This window comes from Homalodisca vitripennis, chromosome X (assembly GCF_021130785.1).
Source record: "Homalodisca vitripennis isolate AUS2020 chromosome X, UT_GWSS_2.1, whole genome shotgun sequence".
Taxonomy (NCBI): domain Eukaryota; kingdom Metazoa; phylum Arthropoda; class Insecta; order Hemiptera; family Cicadellidae; genus Homalodisca; species Homalodisca vitripennis.
Genome location: NC_060215.1, coordinates 22,315,949 through 22,340,358, shown reverse-complemented (window position 1 = coordinate 22,340,358; position 24,410 = coordinate 22,315,949). Strand labels below are relative to the sequence as shown.

Sequence of the window (24,410 nt, the reverse complement as noted above, 5' to 3'; positions counted from 1 at the left end):
TCTCATTTATCATTCCTCTCGGATTGTAGAGTAAATTTGTATGAAAATTACATTGAATTTTCAAAACTGAAAAAAATAAAATTGGTGAAATTATTTTTATATTATTATTTTATTTGCTTTTTTGAAATTACTTTAATCATAACTCATTTGTTATTCTCTATTTGGCATATTATTTCTTGTTTATGGGTTTTGCACATGTTTATTGATTGCGATTTTTAATTTTTAGACCCTCAACTTGTGAGCCAAACTTTATGGAATTTTATATTTATGTAATAAAAGTAGCTCACATTAGCAAGTTAAAATGCAAGTAGACAAAATCTTTCATCTATCGTTCCAAAATTGCAAAGAAAATGTTGGTGATTGCTTTTAATACCATATTTGTGGTAAAATCTTTTTTGTTGCAAAAATGTTAAATTCCTAACCCTTTAAGACAACTTTCCTAATGATAGAAAAAATAGAAATGGTTATTTTTGATAGCACAGTGAGGAATAACACTCATTTAAATTAAAAGATTTGGGCATTTTTGGATTCAGGCCCAAGTAAAGAAATTCTGAAAATAAAAATACTAAATGTATATCTAGTGCATTTATTTAGAATTATATTTACACTATGTGCATGAATTATAGTTTCAGGGAGTGACTTGTTTTTGTTCATTTATGACTAAAAAGTTTTTTTAATGCAATTTATGATAACATTTTTTTGATAACTTTTTCTTACAGAAATTGCTTGTTTTATTAATAAGAAACGTGACACTCTCTCCAGTCATCTTTCATGTTTATACTGATAAAGTTCATTTTCTTTATCCTCAACCATTTATCTTTGGACCTGATTACAAGATGCCAACAATGATGCTTCAAATTCCTACCATGAGGAATGTCTCATGGAATAATTATACTTACTCTTATATTTTTCCTGTCTTCAAAAATAGTATCTTGAAGGGTTATGACCAAAAGTTTCTTTAAAAATAAAACAATATTTTAAGCGAAAACTGATTGCACCATGGTAACATGTAATCGGTCTGACCTTCAACATTTAATTGGAAAATATTAGGAAAACCAATTCAATATTAATGTTATGTATACTTATCAAGATTAGTTAGATTTTATACACAATTGAAACATTAGTTTTCTTATTACCCAATTTTTTTTTAATAGGTGCCAGAAATATTTCAGATAATATTATTATTTCTGTGCTCAAGACTTCAGTCATTGTGAAATGTGATGCTAGCACATTTAGTAATATAGGAAACAGACTGCTGCCACTAACAGACTAGGCGGAGCAGAAGAAATGCATGGCGGTGGTCTGCCATGTGTCCCTCTTCTGCCCCCTGCCCACCATAAATAATCTTAGACTGTTTTTTGCGTAGTAATCAACCAGCAAAGGTTGGTCCAATAGTTTTGGACAAACCTTATATATTAAATAGCTTATATAATAAACCTTGTATATTAAATTATTAGAGATTGTATTTAAATTTAACTGGCCATTCAATTTCACCCAAATGGCAAGGAAGAAGCCAACTATTTTATGAATACAAAATAGATTCTATAATAATGCTATATTTTGAAAAAAGATTTTATGTGCTTGCATTTTAAAATCAGTTAAGATAAAATAAAAATTATTTTCTTCACCTTGCATACCAATTTAAATAATTGAAAACGATTAAAACTTATTTCGAATGAGAAACATTCATTATTTCATTAGTATTAACAAATGAGAACATTTATGTTGGTATTGTAAAGCAACCATATTTATGTCTTTGAAGCTTATAATGCTTCCACATTGTGGTATTGGATCAAAACTACTGTGATACAGAATTAGCGAAGAAATAAAAATGAGATTTTTTTCTTAAAAATGATGTAAATAACATCAATGGTAATTACTTAATATGTAATTTGATCATTATTATAATTGTAAATTCAAAAGTTATAGTTGTTCAAAGAATTATTATTTTAAAATTCAGTAACAACAAAATACTTATGGCAATAAAATGTATTTGTTTACTTTACTTAAATACATGTTCATGTGAAGTTTGCCATTAAGTTCCTTCCCATTGTGTAAATATTTTAATTTCAAACGTTAAGTACTTTAATTCCTAGTTCAATATTATTGTATAATTTTAATGATAATAAGTTTTTTTCCATTTTAAAAGAGTGTAATTAATTAATATCAAAGTCTACAACCCGAGTTTGATATGGAACTAGTCTAAACAAAATTTGTCAGCTGGGTTGATGCAGTGTTCAGACTGATAGAAGTATTACCAGTTCTGTCTCTCCGTTGCAACCAAAATCGACTACCAACAGTCCCATAATTGGCTAAATGTTCTTGGGACTTGAAGAACATAGCAAAATAGGCAGCTCAATTTCAATATATTTTTTCAAGTTTTTTTGCAAAAATTGTCTTAATTTTACCTTCAGATGGTCAAAACCATCTGAGTTAAAAAAACTTTTTATGCATGTTTTAAGTACAATGTTTTGAAAATGTTTACTAAAGTATGCATGATAAATATATATTAAAAACATGAAACAAAATTGTATATTTCATATTAAAAAAATGTATCATGGTACAGCTAATTATTTTATTTAGAAACAAAATGTGTCTTTCGGTTTTGAACACTCTTAAAAGAAAAAAGAATTGAAAACTTGACTATGCTTGCAATTGTGAGTTGTGAATTTCAAACTAATTACATACTTCGGTACAATTTGCTAGCATCTTTAGACTTTCAATATTTTTCTTTTGATAAAAGGTACTTCAAGCCAAACTAACTATTCTATCATTTTTTAAATTAGTATGTACAACTATGTGTACAGTTTATATGTAAGTTACGCCTTACCCGTACAATTGTTCAAACCTTTTTGAGTATTAAAAGAGAAAAATTTAGATTAATTAAAAATAACATTCAGTAACTGAAGAGTGTTAACAAGCCTAGACCTTTAAATAAACAAAATTGGGAAAACCTAGTTCAGAAGAACATAGCACGTTGCAAGTGTTGGTATGCACAGAAAGAAGCCATATGACGGTTGTAGTTACTGATTAAATCTGTTGCAGCAATGAACTATGTTGACAGGGGCAGAACCGAGAGACTCACCGTCTCCCACCATGCATTACTCTAGCATCACGGCTTGGACTACAGGTTTACCACCCTGCACTGACAATGCTTCACTTTGCCTTATCACTTAGTGCCTTCGTTGTCTTGTTATCTTTTTGTCTCACTGTGCTTATGTTGTCCGGCGGTAGTTGTCATTCGGTTGGACCTTGTACTAGTTGAAGTGAAACTAAACCATTATCACCGTGTGAAGTACACTGTTTTATGTAGCAAGTTCTCTACCCAGACTCATAGTTGTTGGTCGGTTGGACCTTGTACTATTTGACTTGGAACTAGTACCATTCCCACCATGTGAAGTCCATCGTTTTATGTTGCAAGTGCTCTACCCAGACTCGTAGTTGGTGGCTAGTCTTGTTGTTGGTCGGTTGGACAATGTACTAGTTGACTTGGAACTAGAACCGTTCTTACCGTGTGAAGTACACCGTTTTATATAGGAAGTGCTCTACCCAGACTCGTAGTTGTTGGTCGGTTGGACCTTGTACTAGTTGACTTGGAACTAGAACCGTTCCCACCATGTGAAGTCCATCGTTTTATGTAGCAAGTGCTCTACCCAGACTCGTAGTTGGTGGCTAGTCTTGTTGTTGGTCGGTTGGACCTTGTACTAGTTGACTTGGAACTAGAACCGTTCTTACCGTGTGAAGTACACCATTTTATGTAGGAAGTGCTCTACCCAGACTTGTAGTTGTTGGTCGGTTGGACCTTGTACTAGTTGATTTAGAACTAGAACCGTTCTTACCGTGTGAAGTACACCGTTTTATGTAACAAGTGCTCTACCCAGACTCGTAGTTGTTGGTCGGTTGGACCTTGTACTAGTTGACTTGGAACTAGAAACCGTTTTTACCGTGTGAAGTACACCGTTTTATGTAGCAAGTGCTCTACCCAGACTCGTAGTTGTTGGTCGGTTGGACCTTGTACTAGTTGACTTGGAACTAGAACCGTTTTTACCTTGTGAAGTACACCGTTTTATGTAGCAAGTGCTCTACCCAGACTCGTAGTTGTTGGTCGGTTGGACCTTGTACTAGTTGACTTGGAACTAGAACTGTTCTCACCGTGTGAAGTACACCGTTTTATGTAGGAAGTGCTCTACCCAGACTCGTAGTTGTTGGTCGGTTGGACCTTGTACTAGTTGACTTGGAACTAGAACTGTTCTCACCGTGTGAAGTACACCGTTTTATGTAGGAAGTGCTCTACCCAGACCCGTAGTTGTTGGTCGGTTTGCACCTTGTACTAGTTGACTTGGAACTAGAACTGTTCTCACCGTGTGAAGTACACCGTTTTATGTAGCAAGTGCTCTACCCAGACTCGTAGTTGTTGGTCGGTTGGACCTTGTACTAGTTGACTTGGAACTAGAACTGTTCTCACCGTGTGAAGTACACCGTTTTATGTAGGAAGTGCTCTACCCAGACTCGTAGTTGTTGGTCGGTTGGACCTTGTACTAGTTGACTTGGAACTAGAACCGTTCTTACCGTGTGAAGTACACCGTTTTATGTAGGAAGTGCTCTACCCAGACTCGTAGTTGTTGGTCGGTTGGACCTTGTACTAGTTGACTTGGAACTAGAACCGTTTTTACCTTGTGAAGTACACCGTTTTATGTAGGAAGTGCTCTACCCAGACTCGTAGTTGTTGGTCGGTTGGACCTTGTACTAGTTGACTTGGAACTAGAACCGTTTTTACCTTGTGAAGTACACCGTTTTATGTAGCAAGTACTCTACCCAGACTCGTAGTTGTAGGCAGGTTTTGTTATTGTTTGGTTCAACTACTCAACATTGACTTATGGAGCTATTATATGCAGATAGGACATCTCGGGTTTTGGGTTAATACATACTAATGCACTTGAACATTTTATACTTATTCAAAGTACAACATTTAGTTTTATTCTCATGACTTATTGTCAAATGATATTTTTATGTAATTTTGTAAGGTTTGAAAATGTAATTGAACTGTGTGTTATTTTTTTGTGATTCATATAATATAAATTATGATATAATTAAAATACCATGGGCTATAATCATGCATGAGTTTATTCTAGAATGTGTAGGATCTGTTTAGAAAAGTTTCTTAGGTTGATTTGATTTAAGCCCACACTGAACAAGATTTTCCTTTGGCCGATTAGTCACCAAGTTGTCCATACCTTTAGAAATTCAAAAAATATCACATCTGAGTTACTCCAGAAGTGAATTAATGTGTATGGTAAATTATAACTGAGATATTTGTGAGTAAAACATTTACAATTCCTTGATATTGAAATTTTCAACAGATCTTTTTTATTACACACTCTGCTGCTTTGAGCACATTTTTAAATTCTTATTGCCATAATTTTTTCCTCAGTATAATAGCTCCATAAGTTAAAATTCTGTATTTATTTTGTTGTTATTAGTTTATGAATAATTTGAAATTGAAGAAAGTAAAGTTAATCTTACTCTTAAATTCCTCACTTAGCTTCTTTGTTTACTTAATTTTCCTATAAGAAATCAAATTATATTACATTTAATACATATTGTTAATAAAAAGTTTTAAGCTGGTATATGTGTTAACCATTACAATTATACACTCAGTAAATATTCAACTTCAAATAAGCAAAGAAATAAAGTAATACCTTTTAAATGTCTTAAACTTTCTTCAGTATTTCATAACTATAATATAAATTTAATGAGATTGATCTTTCACATGAAACATTTTTCAGTTTAATGTTGACTAAAATTATAAAATTGGATAAAATTGTTCTGTGTAATTTGTAATTTTAATAAATTTAGTGTTGATTTATTTTTTCCAATTTTTCAGTGTTTACATTTTTCCATGTGTTTATCTCATTTAAAAAGCAAGCAATCTAATTTGTTGTTAAGGTATATGAAGTTTACACACCATATATTTTATTACCTAGATAGTAGCAGTATTATGTTTTTAATTAGTTGTTTGCTGATTTGTGTTGATTTTCACGTTTTGTGAAGTAAATTCTATGAAGATTCGTTTTATGTCAATTATTTTGTAATCTACGTAAGAAAGCTCAATCCAAATCCTAATATATTTTATTGTTTTAAAATTATCTAATTAAAAAGAACTAAAAATCAAGATCTTTCTTTACTTATTTGAGAATAAGTTTAGAAAGTGGTCCAGGGAGGCGGTTTATCACTTTACTATTCAGTGCTGGGTAGGCCTGTGTCCCTGTTTCTCTGCCTAAAAAGCTAAATAGAAGCACATATTGTGTAGCACCCAGCTAATGCTCTCAAGGTAAGCCACAGAATCCATCAACAGCCATTGCTGTGTGCTGCGCACCCCACCTAGCTTATGCATGCCTAATGCAGCTAGTATACATTAGAACAGCTGTTCTTCTTCTCTCTTTCCTGTTCTGATCAGGAGTCAAAAAGTGCATAAATTTATGTTACCAGTTAATGGTTTTACTATTGTATTGGCAAAATATTGGTTTATCATATTTATTTATAGTATAAAGTACACACTAGAATATTTTGACCCTGTTCAGAATATTGTCTACAGCGGGCAAAATTCTTAGTGATGTTTCTGTTGAAGCTACATTTTCAGGTAGCCATAGAAAGAAATTTATTAGTAAATATTTCATTTAAATGTAGTATTATATTGATGTAATATATACATCAATATTTTCAAACACTTTCACTACCACACATTTTACTGTGGTACATGAAAACACTGCCAAGGTCTTTTAGGGCAAAACTATAATTTTTTGTGATACGTTTTATGCTTTTAATTTTGGTGTGAAATTCATTGTTTTTACCTAAGAAATTTGTGTTCTAAAACTCATTATTGTTTATAATTTAATATTTTTAATCAATAAATAAAAAATTACATAGTTAAAAATTTAAATTTTTAGTTTGAAAATGTGTAAATGGTGGTAGCACAATCGTACATTTTAAAAATATGCATTACAAAGGTAAACTTGTTAGTCATACTAAATGTTATATATATAGCCTCACCTTCCAAAAATGCACAGTTATAGAAATTTTTCACCAAACATTTTATACAGCTTATTCATTAATCCAGTAAAAATTATTATCCATAGGATTTTTATACGCAAATTTCAAGAATCCGCAAAATTTCCGATAGGAGGTAATTATGGTTACTTTATTGATTCAATTCAGTTAATATTACAATAGAAAAACGCAGCATTCATAATTACAAAATATTATTATTCATTTGCAATAATGTACAATTGGTCTTGAATAAAGCAAAACTTTTGTTATGAATACTCTTTCATAACTCTGAGCATTCATAACTTGCAAACTTATAATCCGATTGTAACAAAATTTTTTATAGAAGTTAGCTTTGTACATCCATTTGTATGTACTGTTTTGTAGTAAGATGTTTTTGAATTATATGAAAAATGTATTATTGAATTAGCATTTACAGTTCTTTTTCTCAACAGAGTAATTCAACAAATTCAGCATTGGTATCATTCTGGAGCTCCTAAAATCATGTAATTGACATATAATGGACATATAATTTTGTAAACCACTATATTTAACACCAATGTAATCAAGCAGGTTTTGTTAATTTATTGAGGCTGGAATCTGCTTGTTTGAAGGCACAGACCAACACACATCCAAGTCAATACCACCCTCGTTCTCTTTGACCACTTCTGATTCTTAAACAACACATATAGAAACTCCAGACAGAAATTTAGTAAAACCCTTTTTAATTCAAGAGGAGGGATGTAACAGATATTTTTCGCTGTAACTAAAATTCCAATAATCTTTGCAATTCTTGTGTTCCTACCAATATTGAAATTTGTGGTGCAAAGTATTCAACTTCAGGAAATAATGAAAAATTAATTAGTAATATAATTGGCAATGAACCTGTGTACATTTTTGCTAAAAATGAAGGGAACACGACAATGGATTTCACTTTCTGAACAGCCTAAATCACATAACAAGTTTCTGTGTCATATTCAAAATAATTCTTTGTCAGCACCAAAAAATACACTAATAAATAAAATTTACTTTGTAGTTGATCAACCTTTTGTAATAAACAAAGGCACATGTAATCAACCTGGAAATCTGGAGTTTTTTTGATAATCTGAAAATGTCTTCGATTAGAGAATTGAAAATATTCTGTTTCAATCTTTGTGGCAGTTTTAGTCACAAAAATATATCCAAACTGTGAAACAGGCAGTATCTCACAAAAATTTAACCCAGCTGTTATACTGAAAGTATCTCACTACTGGGAGATTTTTGGACTTGTTCTATCTTCAGTGGATGCTACTTAATGTACTAAATATTATTCAACTATTTTAATTTTTTAATATATCCAGGAAAATCTATAACAATAAGTAAATCTCTTAAACTGTAACAACGAATGTCATATTTTAAATATTGTTATTGAATGATATAAGAGATGCTTTTCTAACTTGCTTTTATTGCTTCTTTGCTTATTGTATACAGAGTTAAATAAGACTAGTCATTAGTGTATTAATATATTTAATTTAATACTAGGAATAAACACTTTGCTAAACTCAAAAAACTAAACTTTTTAGATTTAAAAATTGTTAAACATTCTCCAGTAAAACTATTACTAATTTTTATAATGCAATGGAATGTAATAAAAATCTATTGCGTTTAGTTTTGTACTAGAAGTAAACATTTTTCTAATACACAGAAAAAACTATTCAAAAACACTGTCACAATTTCTTTTAATCAATAAATTATGAACTTTTATCACACAATAAAATGTATTTGAAACATTATATTAAGGTGGAACTTCTGCAAGTATTAGATCAATTCACATTTGAAGTGATCATTGCCAAAACAATATTGAATCCATTTCTGGGAACAAAATAATAGCCTGTGCTTATCAATTTTAGCTCTAGTATTCAGTTAAATTGTTTACTTTTTTAACCAACAAGATTTTGTTTTCTCATAATGATATGCTTAAAACCATTTCAATTACCGTTCATAAAGATTTTATTACAATAACCTTTGTGTTGTACTTTTACAGGTAAATCTGTACAGAGTAGTCGTGCTCACATCATTTCTGACTTTTTCACTTAAATACTGTTTCAAACAAGGTTTTTTTAAAGTGTACTAAACTTTTATTCTTTAGGGTTTTTAAGGAGTAGAAGAGAGAAAAGAAAAGAGAAGAAAGCCAAAAAGAAGAAAGATGGAAGCCAAGATAATACCAGCAACAAGGATGAAAAATCTGATATGTGAGTTTCATTTAGTTTATTGTTACACTAATAGTAGTCCATGAGCCAAGACCCACTCTAATCACATAACCTAGTTTTTCATTAAATTGGTAGAGGAATTTCCCTTAAGAAGGAAATTGATTATCAGTCACACTGGTTTTAGTGGAGATTAACCCATTGCGGATCGTATTGTTTTGGCGCGCGGGCACAAATTAATTTATGGTCAGCGGCCGAACGAACAGCAATGGTGTGCCACATCGTATCGCTCGCTATTGTATACTCACTTCATATCTACGTTCAACTGGATTCCGGTTTTATACAATATATTGTTTATGAACTATTGTAATATTACAATAAAATAAAAACAATAATTAAGAATAAAGCGGCTCGGCCGAAGCGATTACAACATCCGGGTCATTGTCTAGACTAAACCCGTCAACAAGTACGTCTGCGTCGTTTAGTTCTGTGTCACTAACCTCAAAGTCGCTTGCTTCATTCGCGCACCGGCGTGGACATAAGCGCACTATATCTTCATTGTAACTGTCTAGGCCACTACTCTCACTAACACTCTCTAATAAATATCGATCAAGTTCAGACGATCGTAAGTGTTCCATTACGATCAGCACATATTATGACATGCAAATTATACCATAAAATGCAATACTAGTTACTATTATAATAACAGCCGAGGAAAACAACCAGTCATAAGCACTAAAAAGCAGAGAGTAAACTCATATGAATGATTTTTCAACTTCAACATACAACTGCGATCTGTAGGATATTTATAAAACTTTTGAAAACTCTTAACGTAGTACGTTGTTAAACACTCTTAGTTGACAAGTGAAGACGATCGCCCAATCTATCAGACATTAATAGAACTATTTGGAGGGAAACTTAAAAGCAGATCGCTCTTGTGACCTGAGCTCGTCATCGTGCCCCGGCTGCTGTGTGACGAGCACAGCTTGTCAGTGATCCGCAATGGGTTAAAATGGTAGTGTATAACTAGTGTCATTATTAAACAGTAATTTCTTCCTCATGTTTTAATTTTTAGCACCACACACTTTAAAAGCAACTCTCAGATTCATAAATAAAGTATATAACAATATAAAAACTGAAACTCGTTGTTTTTAGCCAAACAGTCTGTCTTTAATTATGGCTGATTTAATTTTTATTTACATGTGTGATACTTTTTTTACATTCGTGAAGATAAAAAATATGATCTGAAAAATAAATTATTGTTTGATATTTTTAATTCTGTTAATACCCTCCCATTTTGACTCCTATTAAACATAGCTTGGCATTAAAATGATCAAATGATCTTTGTTTTGTTTTTAATTCCTGTATTTATTTGAAGAAGAAGTTATGTTTTATGCTTATTCAATGCAAATTGCCTCTCAGCTTCTGGGCTATAACTGTTGCTCTCAATGTTTTATACATATTTTTGCCAAAATATGGCATAAAATTTCTCCCTTCACATATATTATATTTCAGTTACTATACTACTCCACACTTCTGTAAAATCTAGGTTGTGGCGTGGTTTGGGTCTCAACGGTTTCAATTACATATTTTCATAACATAAAAAAATTAATCTTAACAAATTATTTTAGTGCATATCTATCTGGTTTATGTCTTTTTAAAGTATCTATTGGCTGTTAATGGTAAAAATATAATCAAAATAGTTTGGATTATTTAAGATTTCTTTTTTTAATTACCAATGACAAAGCCTGGATAACATTTATAATTTATTTAGCCAATATGTCTTAAAATTGTAAATTTAGTTGGGCAATTAGTAGACAAAAGGTTTATTGAGTTTTTGTGCCGAAGGTTTCATTTGCGTTTCACCCAAAAATAAAATTCAGCCCATTATAACTAGTGAATAAGAATGTTTAAACAGACACAGTTTTCACCAGTTATAATTTTATTATAATCATCTAAGTGACTATAAACAGGGAGAATGAAAAAAATGATATAATTGAACCAAAATTATTCTTTTGGGTAATGAATCCAAAGAGCTTATGATTTCCAGAAATGAAAATAAATTGGGTATAAATTTAATTAATTAAACACCTAAATGCCAAATACACCCTGACAACCAAATACCAAATTTAACAATAACTGGTATGTTTGTTAGGTCATGTCAGATGTTTTTTGCACCCGTATGGACAGATGATTCTGCAAACATTGTTTAATGGTATAGGTATTTCTAAAAAAAATCATCTCTTTGATTTTTTCCATAACAATATTTTTTTATGTATTCTACTCTATTTGGGGGAAGAAGTATAAAGGATAAAGGTTAAATCTTCTTTTTATAAGTGCTCCAATCTATGAGAAGAAACTTGATAAGTAGAGGAGGTGAACTAGACACTACAGCGTGCAGCAGAACTGATTAAGAGATTACGCTGAGCCAGTTCTCTCTGGCTGTAGGGCTGGGAGAAGGGTGAATCTGTTATCACTGACTTTAACCAATGACCCCATTTTAGTGTTAAACATGGTTTGGTCTGAATATCATCAAGGCTTTGTAGTGCGGCTATACTACAAAACTAATAAATCAGTAATCATGACCAAAACAAAAGTGGGTCACCAACCTTTAGCATCTGTGATTTCTTTCTTTCGTTATATCTGAAGGATACAGTGTTTTAACATTTTACTTACACACTGCCAGAGCTGAGAGAGCAGATTATTGATGAGGTTAACGGCACACCCCGTGATATGTGTGAATCCACACTCACCAGACTTATAAACATTTCACTTACACACTGCAAGAGCTGAGAGAGCAGATTATTGATGAGGTTAATGGCACACCCCGTGATATGTGTGAATCCACACTCACCAGACTTTTAAACATTTCACTTACACACTGCAAGAGCTGAGAGAGTAGATTATTGATGAGGTTAAGGGCACATCCCATGATATCTGTGAATCCAGTCACCAAACTTTAGCATTTGTGATTTCTTTCTTTCGGGATATCTGAAGGATACAGTGTTTTAACATTTTACTTACACACTGCCAGACCTGAGAGAGCAGATTATTGAGGAGGTTAATGCTACACTCTGAGATGTACACATGTGAATGACTCTACAGAACCTCAAAGATTATTTTCAGATGTCCGTCTTGATGAATCTGTGATCGTAAAACTATATTTACTATTGATATCTAAAATAGACTCCATTTATGTCCACTTACCTTTGTTACTTTTTATATCTTCATAAAACTATTTAATTGGTCCTTCCACGCTCTGTATAATCTGAATAGGATAAAAGAATGTTAAACATATTTCCAAACATGAGAGTTCAGACACTGCTAGAGTTAAAAAACAAATGTTTGTTTTGTATTTTATGGTAATCAAGGAAGTATTTCATATCTCAATTAGTTAGTTTTAAGTATATTTTAATAAGGCACTATTTTGGACATAATCAACTTACACCCCTAGTTTTCAGCACTTTTCTTTTTTTATCAAAATGTTTTGTATTTATTTATATTAGTTCGGGTTTAAATTGATTACTTTTGAACAGTCACCTTCCCATTTTGGTAAAGGAGCAAAATTATCCTAACTGTCAAAAAGCATAATTTTAGAGCTGTGTATCAATTCCCAAAAGTAAATGTTTCTGTCTACTCTCGTTCAAAAGTTAAGTGATGGGTTGGAGTGGGGACATGATCTTAGAAACCCATTATCATTCCTGAAGACGTCGCATTACTGTAGGATATTTCATTTAATCTCTTATGACTGCATCTGAAATGCTTTAGTTTGTTCGTTATCAGACTGCCGTAATTGTGTTAGGAGTGGACCCATTAAACCATTAACTACTGAGTGAATGTGTGTTATCAGTCTAATGGCATATCATAGCTTATACTGATAGCTGGAGTTCAGAACACGGTCTGCAGTGCTAACCATGTACTCAGAAAGGTTAGTTTGTGTCCAGAACCTCTACTTTAAGTTGTCTCTACATGTATTCATTTTCTGGTTTTCTAATGTTCTATTATTTCTAATTTTGATCGTAATTAAGGCAGGGTATAATTTTTATTCAGTTTTTAAGTTAAATTCAACCAACACAACTTTATTTAATAAACATGCTTTTATACAAATATTCCGTTATATAACAGTAACACATTAATTAAAAAACTTTAAAAGAATACAAGGCATTAAGAAGTAAAATATCGATAGTTTACATTTTCAGCCTTAGATCTAGTGCCGTAGTGAAAGTTCAAAATTATTTTTTGGGCACATTGACAAAGTTTTAAAGCAATTAAGCAGTGTTTCAAAGGAGTTTATATGGTGCCTTAAACAATTAGTTTAAATTTTGGCCTTACTCAAATTATGTATTATTATAAATACTTTTTGTCAGGAAATGAAATAACAGTAGTAATATAGAAAATGGTAAATGCTAATATGAAAAAAGTGTTGATGCACACATGAGATAAATGTAATTTGATTTGAAATTGGGCACTGAATTTCTGGATTCAACTTCCTCTAGGTTTAATAAGTTGATTTTTCTTTAATCCAAGATGTACAAAATGACCACAATTTTACAAGGAAAAACATTTTGTTCGTAATTTTTCGAATAATGACTAGTAAATTAATAAATAAATTATGAATTAGTAAATTAAATAAATTATGAAAAAGTACATTAAATAAATTATGAATCTACTAATTAAATAAATTATTAATTAGTAAGTTAAATAAATTAGGAATAATTTTACGAAAAGCAGTATAACCTTTCAAAGAAATTTATTATGTAGACAGTAAAATGTACTTTAAAATACTTTTATTTGAATATTCAATTTTTTGTGGTTTTTTTTTTTCATGAATAATCAAACTAACTTTTTTGTTTTAACATTTGAAAACAATATTACCCAAACGGTTGTTTTAAGGTTTATATTTGTTTTATATATTTTACTAATCCTGTGGTTTATGAGTGATTAGTCAATGTAAAGTACTGAATTAAGTACTAAACAAAATAGAAAAACTAAAAAAATAAAAATGTAGGTGTCCGAAAATATATTTAATTTGCCTGTTTCAAACCAGGTATTTAACTGTTTTAATTTAAAATTATTGTTATAATTTTTTCTTCAATTGTTAAAATTAATTTATACTTTTTGTTAATGTGCACTTTAAACTACTGGTCAGAGTAGTAACTTATGAAGAAAAACTATATTAGTACAATTAAATTAATTGATTAATGAGAAATTAAATTTTTGAAATTGTGTGATCATACAAAATTGGTCATTTTACCAGTTGTTTCAACTCTACATATAAGTTTAGTTTTCAACCAACAAATGCCTCAACAGATGAATACCTGTTTAGCAACCTTTAAAACCATTTATTGATTATAATAAAATGAAATTACAATTCAGTGCTTAATTCTTTATTAGGCACTAAATATAGTTATACACTAAGATCAGTAGTGTTTAATCTACATTATGTTCACTTGTAACAAAAGGCCACATGTTATCTGTGTAATTTAAAACTTCACGTAATACTAACTCATGCACTATGACATTATATGTAAACCGATCATACGTACAGTAATTAACATTTTTAGCTAACTACTATACTGGAAAATGCTGAACACTTTTTCAAGAATCAAGAATATTTTATTGTTATTAAACATTATTCATGTAATAGACAAAGTCACAATATTATTTTCTTTTAGTAATACAGGCTGTAACGAGTGAGGGTATTAAGTAAAAATAAAGTATCAGAATCAAACATTAACAAAATCAATGAATAACAATAACAGATTATATCAAGAATATTTTTACACTACTGAGGGTATGTAATAAAAATTATATATCACTAACATATATTTACAAAGCAACAAATAGTAATAAACAATAAAATATTTAAAAGATATTATAAACCAAATTTACTAAAAACTTAAAGATTCATATCACAGGCCAAGTCATAACTAAAATTATTAACAGAATAAAATTTTTAGCCTATAAACAATTTTTCTACACTTATTTTAAACTTATATGTAACATTCCAGGCCATTTCAGGTAATTTATTAAATAGTTTTAATCGTAAAAGTAAATTACTACTCCTGGTTTTTTCAAGTCTTATATGATCTAGATCAAACAAATATTTCTTCCTAGTCTTATAGCCATGAATATACTGCCTACTTTTGATACTACCTCCTTAATATATACATAACAACCATATGGACCTTTGATATTCATATTTCCTTGGTAGAGATACATGAAGCCAAAAAGAGCAATATATTAACTTGCTTGAATATCGTGAGAAAAGTCAAAATCAAGTGACCCAAGAGAGAGACAAAACTGTTTTAAGTTACTGTAAAGAACTCAAAGAAGGATAGTTATAAGTGGAGCTTACAGAGAGTATCAAACAATAACAATACATAGTAAAAAAAAAACAAAAGCAATAATTAGTTAGTAATGCCAAGAACCTGTATAATGTATAAAGACCTTATAGTATTCGGTCGGATTAGATCTAGAGCGTCTGGTAGTTTTGAAAGATTCAAGATTTTTATTGTTGAAAACTGTATAGCATAACAATGGTCAAAGATCACTAAGGCTAGAATATTTTCCAATCAAAGTTAGATTTAACTACGTCAAAATACTCACAGACCTCGTATAGACAGTTTTCGACTAGGAAGCTCTTAACTGCTGACTTAAATTTATTGTAAGGCAATTTCTTGACATTATTTGGTAAAACATTGTACATTTTTATATCCATATAAGACACCTGTGTTAAGGTTAGGCCTTGTTACGTCAAAAGCTGTTGGCTGCAAGCCAAAACTAGAGAATAAGTTTATTAGTTCAGAAAGATTTGTTAGTGGTTGATAAAAAATCAATGTTGAAGTCTCCCGCAATAATGATATTTAAGCTTACGCTCACTTCATGTAGACTAGAGCACACATCATGCAGTTTATCAAAGAAGGAGGATAGGTTACCTGAAGGTGCACGGTAAACAGAAACGATCACTGTCTTGTAGTCATCAAGAAAAATTGTGGACAGTTTCAATACCTGATCCTCACTTACCACTGGTAATTTTTCATAGGCAGTATACTTTAAGCCTGCTTTTACAAGAATTATGTTTCCACCATGCTGTAATGTGGATCTGCAAAAGTGGGATGTGATCTCATAGACCGGTATGGCTTAGTTAATCATATCAACATCAGTTAACCAATGTTCACATATGGAGATAACATCACACTGATTTTGAACTGCAATAAAACTAAGAATATCAGTTTTGTTGAGTAGACCTTGAATATTCCATTGTAAAAGTGACAACTTCTTGAATTTCACATTAGGCTCATTAAAATGCTGGGAACTGGCCTTATCACCATTGGTTGGGATAGGCTTTGGATTCCTCTTCAACAAGTATCGTACTTACCTAAGTATCCAGTTGGACATTGAGGCTTTTTTCCAAAAAAGAACTATTCTCCTCACTAAGGGGTTTTCGTGAGAACCAGAATCGATTTACATGTGCTTCAGTAGGCCAAAATTCAGGTAAAAATACCTTATCCCAAAGTGCTATTCGCACTCCAACCTTAAAAGAATGGTAAGTCGGATAGCGATTTTTAAGTTGAGTTACTAAGTACTCACCTTTTTCACCATCATTGAGATAGTCCTTCACCATATCACTATTAACACCAGTAGATAACTTAAAAATAAACAATTATAAGTTCTGAACTTTAGGTTATGATAAGAACTGCATTAGTAGCCTTATGTATTGCAACAAAGACCAAATAACACACTTTAAATGAGACCCACATTTGTTGTGGCATTGTTCTATGAGTTTGTTCCTTTTCCAGCAACCTTCAGTAAATGTTGGTCTTACAGAAGCGTACAGTAAGGCTTTTAGAACCTTAGGAAGTCCATAAGTTATAAGACTAAATCATTGAAGTAGTCCTTCATGCTTTCACATAACTCATAAAGATCTCCACTCCCGATGACAAAATGTTGAAACTCTAAAGAGGAGGTTGAAGACAAGAGAATGAAACAGTAATTTATAGAGCAAAAATATTACAAATTACTTCATATATACAGTATTTTGTAAAATAAACAACTTAAACTTTTGCTCCAAGAGTAATTCAAGAGTTAATGTATGTCATTTTAAAATAATAAATTTTGTAATCTTCAAGTTTATTTCTTACCTCCCACTGCTGCGAAATATTTCAAAACAAATTCTATATATTTGATTTTTAAGGTTTGGCTTGGTATTAGAACTTGTCACCATACGGCTCATGAGATATTTTTAAAGCTGGCCAAAACTCAGAAAAGAAGAAAAATGTGAAACTTGAATAAAACAAGTCTCACATTTAAAATGATTGTGTTTCTTTACGTTAAACATTTATTTTCAACAATCAAATAGTTATTTACAGTTTAAAAGAAATCACAAGTAGAAAGTGTATATACAGGGTGAATATAAAGTCAGGACCCCCCCCCCCCTCTATTTTCTTCTATAGGTAATATAAGGAGATATCCTTTGGGTAGTGGTGCAATGTGGAAAGGAAGTTTCATTTTATGACATTGAAAATTTTTTTTGTCCCCCAAAAATGCGAAATTTTGGGGGCAACCCAAAAATTTCAAATGTAAACCCCTATCAAGTGACCCCTCATTTTAAAGAGCATGAAAAAACTTAAATAGTAGTGAAAACCAGAGATTGCTATCTCTTTCCTAATCCGAAATAATAGCCAGTATTACCAAAACAATTTTACACCACGTCACGAAGATACGAAAGTGACAATGTTCCAGCTGCATGATCAGCTGTTGGTGTCAGCTCTACTGTCTATTATAAATAATAATGCATCAGCTGACTCATACTGCTTATTGTGTTCTGACGATTTATTTACATTGAGGTTATGTATACTGATGATAGTCCAGTTTATTTTGATGTGAATATTTCTTAATTTTTGAAATCAATTCTCAAAAAAAAAAAAAAATCTCCAAATAAATCACTGGATGAATAACTTTCTAAGAATCTTAGAAAGTTATTCATCCAGTGATTTATTTGGAGATTTTTTTTTTTTTTTTTTGAGAATTGATTTCAAAAATTAAGAAATATTCACATCAAAATAAACTGGACTATCATCAGTATACATAACCTCAATGTAAATAAATCGTCAGAACACAATAAGCAGTATGAGTCAGCTGATGCATTATTATTTATAATAGACAGTAGAGCTGACACCAACAGCTGATCATGCAGCTGGAACATTGTCACTTTCGTATCTTCGTGACGTGGTGTAAAATTGTTTTGGTAATACTGGCTATTATTTCGGATTAGGAAAGAGATAGCAATCTCTGGTTTTCACTACTATTTAAGTTTTTTCATGCTCTTTAAAATGAGGGGTCACTTGATAGGGGTTTACATTTGAAATTTTTGGGTTGCCCCCAAAATTTCGCATTTTTGGGGGACAAAAAAAATTTTCAATGTCATAAAATGAAACTTCCTTTCCACATTGCACCACTACCCAAAGGATATCTCCTTATATTACCTATAGAAGAAAATAGAGGGGGGGGGGTCCTGACTTTATATTCACCCTGTATATCAAGGTACATGTGATTTTATATTGAAAATAGGCAATTTACTTATAGAGGTCACCACAAGGATATTACATTAAAAATAATTACGTTTCCAAATTCGAGGTGATATCATAAAGTTCCCGGACTGTACTTGCTATCTTTTGGATGTGACTGTACAAGCCGGTGTGCCAATAGCCTCTGTCGCTATAGCCGCTGAGTTTCGTTGTTGTGAGTGGTTATGTTATGTCTACAAGTTGTGCTTTGTTGTTGTGTGTTATCATTACGTAGCGATTTTTGTGATGGCTCATAAATTCGAGCAATGGGCTTGTATCGAGTTTTGCTTTAAACTTAAGAAATCACCAACGGAACCTAGGCATTGCTTCAAGAAGCTTTTGAAGAACACATCATTCACTGAGCAGAACACAGGTTTTTTTTAATGGTACGCTCGTTTCAAGGCTGGTAGAACTTCAATTGAAGATGATCATCGTTCAGAACAGCCTTTCACAATCAAAACAGATGTAATTGTTGGCAAAATTCGCATCTCATTCATGAAAACAATGCTCTTGGTTTTTTTGACATTAAAGGCATTGTCTATTGTGAGTTCGTGCCACCTGGTATTACAGTGAACTCTGATTTTTATTGTGACGTTTTGCGGCGTTTGAGGGAAAATGTGACTCAAAAAAGGCCTGATTTGTGGAAATACTATAACTGGCTGTTGCATCACGATAACGCTCCAGCTCATGCTTTCATGAAAAACACAGTTTTTGGTCAAAAACAACATGGCTATTGTTCTACATCATTCTTATTTGCCATATTTAGCCTCTTTTGACTTTTCCCTCTTTCCAAAAATGAAAATGCATATGAAAGGTCACCACTTTGACAGTGTTAAAGACATACAAAAAAATGTTGGAATTTCTCAACAGCTTTCTGGAAAAGCTGTTTTTTTGCTCTTTCTAGTCGTGGAAAAAACACTGGGTTCGTTGTTTATTAAGTGAAATAGAGCCTATTTCTAATGAATAACAGCCAATAATAAGAAAACAGCCCAGGTAAGAAAACAATAATTAGCAGACCTAATCCAGGAACTTTCTGATACCACCTCGTAATTCTGCTTGTCACTACGGATCACAACACTGAGGAGGACATAATTCCATCCTGCAATCCTAGAGCGAGTGGTTGATGACTCTTTGTAAAATCAGGCTTTTTACATTACAAACTACAGTATTCAAAATAACTCTTTTCAGGTATTAAAACACAAATTATAACCCTATAACAACTTTCAAATAATTATTTACTTGAATTTAATACATTAATTTGGCTTTAATATTTTTCATGTACTAGTTCCTAATCATTCCATACATTCTGTTAACACCTTCACCACGGCTCTATACTGAGTGATCTTAAGCAGTCTAACTCACAGAATGCACTGTGGTGTCTACCGCAATCAACTTGTTAATTAAAAGTAAAATAGTTGTAATTTGTTTTGTTAGTTTGTGATATATGCTAGTGGATTGCAAGCTTCGATATAGATATGAACCATGCAATCATGGTTTTATATATATATATATATATATATATATATATATATATATATAAATATATAGCCTATATAATATATATACAGATTGCATGGTATATATATGGCACTCATGGAATCTGAAAATGTTCCAAATTTATTAATAAAATAATACATTTTGGCAGTCAGACATAAAGTAACATAACTGTGAATCATTTTTAGTAACATGGTTCGTTGTGCCCTCAGAGTCCCTATGTCAGTTGTAAATATTAATTAAGTGTTCAGCAGCTGTATAACATGGGATAAATCATATAGTGTTTATAGTGATTAAGGATATAAACTTCAAATCACCTATTTCAATTGTATCGTAGTCTGCAACTAGTATAAGCAAATTTAACTCTATTCTTAATTGTTACTATTAGGGCCAGATTGACCCTTATCACAATCCAAATAACATGTAGTTTGGTGTGTTTCCTGGTTAAACATACATGTTCTATATACTATTATTTATAACAAATTTGTATGTCTGATATTTTTTCTCAACAAGCTATTTTCTAATAATTTTCCATATTGAACTTTTTTTACATTTCTTTACAATTCCCTCAAATGTAATTCCACTTTCATATATATTGACATGAGTTAAGACATTTTAAATGCAACTTTCCAGTTCACTGTGAAGTTTGGTTTAAAAAATTGGATTAAGGCTACAACATTTTTTACTTTTACTTATTCACAAATTGCCTACTTCAATCCCCCCACCCAGCTGATGGGCAGCTGATAACGAAGACCAAGACAACTGAGTGGTAGGCAGGTGGTGGGAATGGACAGAGCAGATGTCATTTTACTCTATGGTGTAGCGTTTGACCTTGAGACCCACACTGTTGTCTGACTGGGAATCAGTCTGGTTATTTTTTCTATAATCCAGCCAAACCTTGTTTTCTATAATTATTGTGTAAAGAATAGGGATATCCATGGTTGTCATACAAGAAGTTAAATTATTGCAGTCTTCCAGTACAAAATCCATCTCTTTATGTTAAGAAAACCTCTGTATGCTGAACTAAAACTCGTGAACATGACTCCAGGAAACCTGCACTTAACAGATGAAGAAAAGTCTGGTCAAGGAGCTTCACAGGAAGTCTAGCTACTAGAGCCTTTTTAGAGAGCTATTTAGCTAGATAGAACATTTTAGAGAAGAACAATAATTTAAGACAACTATTACTGAATAATAAGGCCTTAGATCTTTTATTTCTTATTTCATTTTATTCTTTTAGTTTATTTGTGTTCATAGTGTAGTTTTGCGGTGCCAATTCTCTATTTTGTTGCGGTTTTTCATTAATAATAATATATACTGATTCAAATTGTTACCTTCCGTGTTACAGTTTTATTAATATGTTTGGATATAATCGATCTGTGGGAGTAATTGTTTGTTTCTAACCTGTTCCAGTGAAGAAAAGGAAGATGGTCAGAAATCGAAAACTCCGACGCCAGAAGTGGATGAGGAAGGGTATTGCATACGGCCCAAACTTGACCCCTGGGATCACGAAAAAGGCAGCTTTTACTCCAGTTCCGACACTGATTCTGGTACATCCAGTTTAATTTATAATGTGTTAAATGTAGATTGTTTGTATTAAAAGTTAACGATGGTATATTCAAGCTATTATCTGATTACAGATGATGCTTTGAATTGAACACCTTAGTTAACTGTAATACATACAAAATCGATTTATTCACTGTGCTTATTGTCTATTGCACAATTCACACATATTTCCAACACTTAGTATTTCTAATTTGGCACATCTTTTTGTTTGGATTTTGGTTATAGAAATAATTTAAAGACTTCAAATAAATTAGTTAAAACATTTGCATCGACAAGTTAGAAGATCACATGGGTCAGGTACAGGGAGTGCAGGCATACTATAATAACTTATACTCGTAAGCACACATGTAAATCACACACATATGCACAAAGCCTCTTGACTGGACACATTGAGCTTGGCAAGGATTGAAATATTCATCTTTAAATCATATCATTATTATAGAAAACTTTAATCCACATGTGTTTTGTGATAGGAAAAACCTCTCACTAATTTAAGAAGATTTATATTTATAATTTGTAAAATAAGGTTACTCTTAGACTACTGTAATAACAAAGCAGTCCTAAATCATTTATTGTAATTATTGAATAAAAACATGCTTATGCCGTATCTTATACATTTTCAATTATCTTGCATAAGCCAAGGTTTTTGGTTATCTGAGGTATTTGCTCTCTCAACTGATTTGAATTGTCATGGAACATTATTTATATTACTATTAAAATCAGCACAATAATAATTATCATTTATTATTAATTATTATTTTGGTGTAGTAGTGTTAGAAACATTCTGACAAGAAAATTATATTGAATCTATTTTTGAAAGAATTAACTTTTAAATGGTCATATTTCAAGAAACTCTATAGCAAGTAACAACATTTAAAATTATATTCTCTACAAAAAGCATTAGAAAAAAATCAAAACTTCTCCAATGTGTTGGAATTTATATTTTTTTAATGTGAACAGTTAATTTGGTATTAAGAAGAAATAATTTAAAACTATTTGGGGGATGTGCCATATAAAGAAGATTTTCCTCCAATTAACATTTTGGCAACTATTATTGGCCCAGAGATTGAAATATAGATAATCTATGTTATCCAAATATACAAATATGGGAGCCTATGTATATATAATTCTTAAGAGTATATTCTAGAGGTGAAAACAACTCTATTTTGCTCGTAACATGTGTTCCAAGACTGGAACTATTTTAAAGTTAAATCCCTTTAAAGTTGATGTCAACCCCCTAATAATATACGATGTTAGCTATGTTCTTTGGTAAAGTTGTACATAATTTGATGTTCCTACATATCTCCTAGTTGTTGCTGTTTTTTACCTTTCCACCGACAACTATTTCAGCAATATACGAGGAACTTGAACGTGGAGGCTCCTTGATTTTCTTGTAAATGATATACTATTGCCAAATACAGTGACTATTCAATATTAATATATTTCTGATTTCTTTCATTTTCCACTCTCAGTCTGTTGATGTAGTCAAACTGTATAATTCTGTATAAACTTAAGTCAGCAGACCAAAATATTGTTTATTTAAAAAAAGAATTTCTCCCAAGATGTCCTTTAAACTTTTGTTGTGGTTATAAGTTAATTCTGCTTTATGGAATATGTTGAAACGACAGTTTTGGCCCCATTCATCCAACTAGTATTTCCTATAAAAGCACTTTTTTAAACTTTGCAAAGGCCTGTCTGAAGGCCCTACCACTATGTGCTTACTGGTAAGCTGTCCTCCATAGTTGGGTGTGAATCCACATTACTGGTTATGTCAAGATGGAAGTGCCAATAGAAAATAAAATAAAATAATATTATAGTTTATTTTATTCCTAGGCAGTCAGACAAGCTTATCATGAAAATATAGTAAATTAGTCTTCTGTTAAAAGGTTTCACACCATGTCTAGTTAAAGGTGCAAGGAATATTGTACGGACAGGAAATAACTTAAAAATATTACTTGTGGCTGATTTATACATTCCAATTAAACCTAAACTGGCTACAGCAAAAATTGATGTGTCACTTACGTCTGAGCAACTCTATAGATGTCCAGGAGCTGCATATCACTAACTGCAAATGTCAAAATATTGGGGTGGAAGAGTGGATGGATGAGTGTAATCAACTGTGAAGGATGGCTATTGGAGTGGATGGAGTTCCCTTAGTATTAACATGTTCACTGCTGCCCAGAATTATATACTGTTGTGCTGTGCTGAAAATTGAAGAATATGTGAAAATATGCTTTGAAAGTACTTCTCTAACATGTTACTATAAGTTATCTGCCTAATTTCATCTGATTCACGTAAATAATATTAATGACGCCCATAGGCGTTGTCAGCACACAGCACATTTTGGTGCTACATACAGACGAAACCGATCGGTGTTGTGTAGATCGTTTGACACAAAGTGAAAATAAACAAACTCGTTTTGTTAAAAATACTGTTTTTTTAATAGAACAAAATTGTAATTAACTATTAATTAAGTTTTTTATGAACCTAAATGACAACTTGTGAGTGAAAGAAAACTGATATAGTTAACATTTTTAGTTAACATATTTAGCAT

At 31.6% G+C, this 24,410-nt stretch overlaps 1 protein-coding gene across 3 annotated transcripts in view; it reads left to right on the top strand.

Moving 5' to 3' along the window:
* The window catches only part of LOC124368763 (F-BAR domain only protein 2-like), a 114,780-nt gene that overhangs the window by 64,398 nt on the left and 25,972 nt on the right, over positions 1–24,410 (top strand). For all 3 annotated transcript variants that reach the window (XM_046826115.1, XM_046826114.1, XM_046826113.1), the window contains 2 exons: positions 9,173–9,275; positions 21,704–21,840. In XM_046826115.1, the coding sequence (XP_046682071.1) occupies positions 9,173–9,275; positions 21,704–21,840 (240 nt within the window). The remainder of the gene's footprint in view (positions 1–9,172; positions 9,276–21,703; positions 21,841–24,410) is intronic.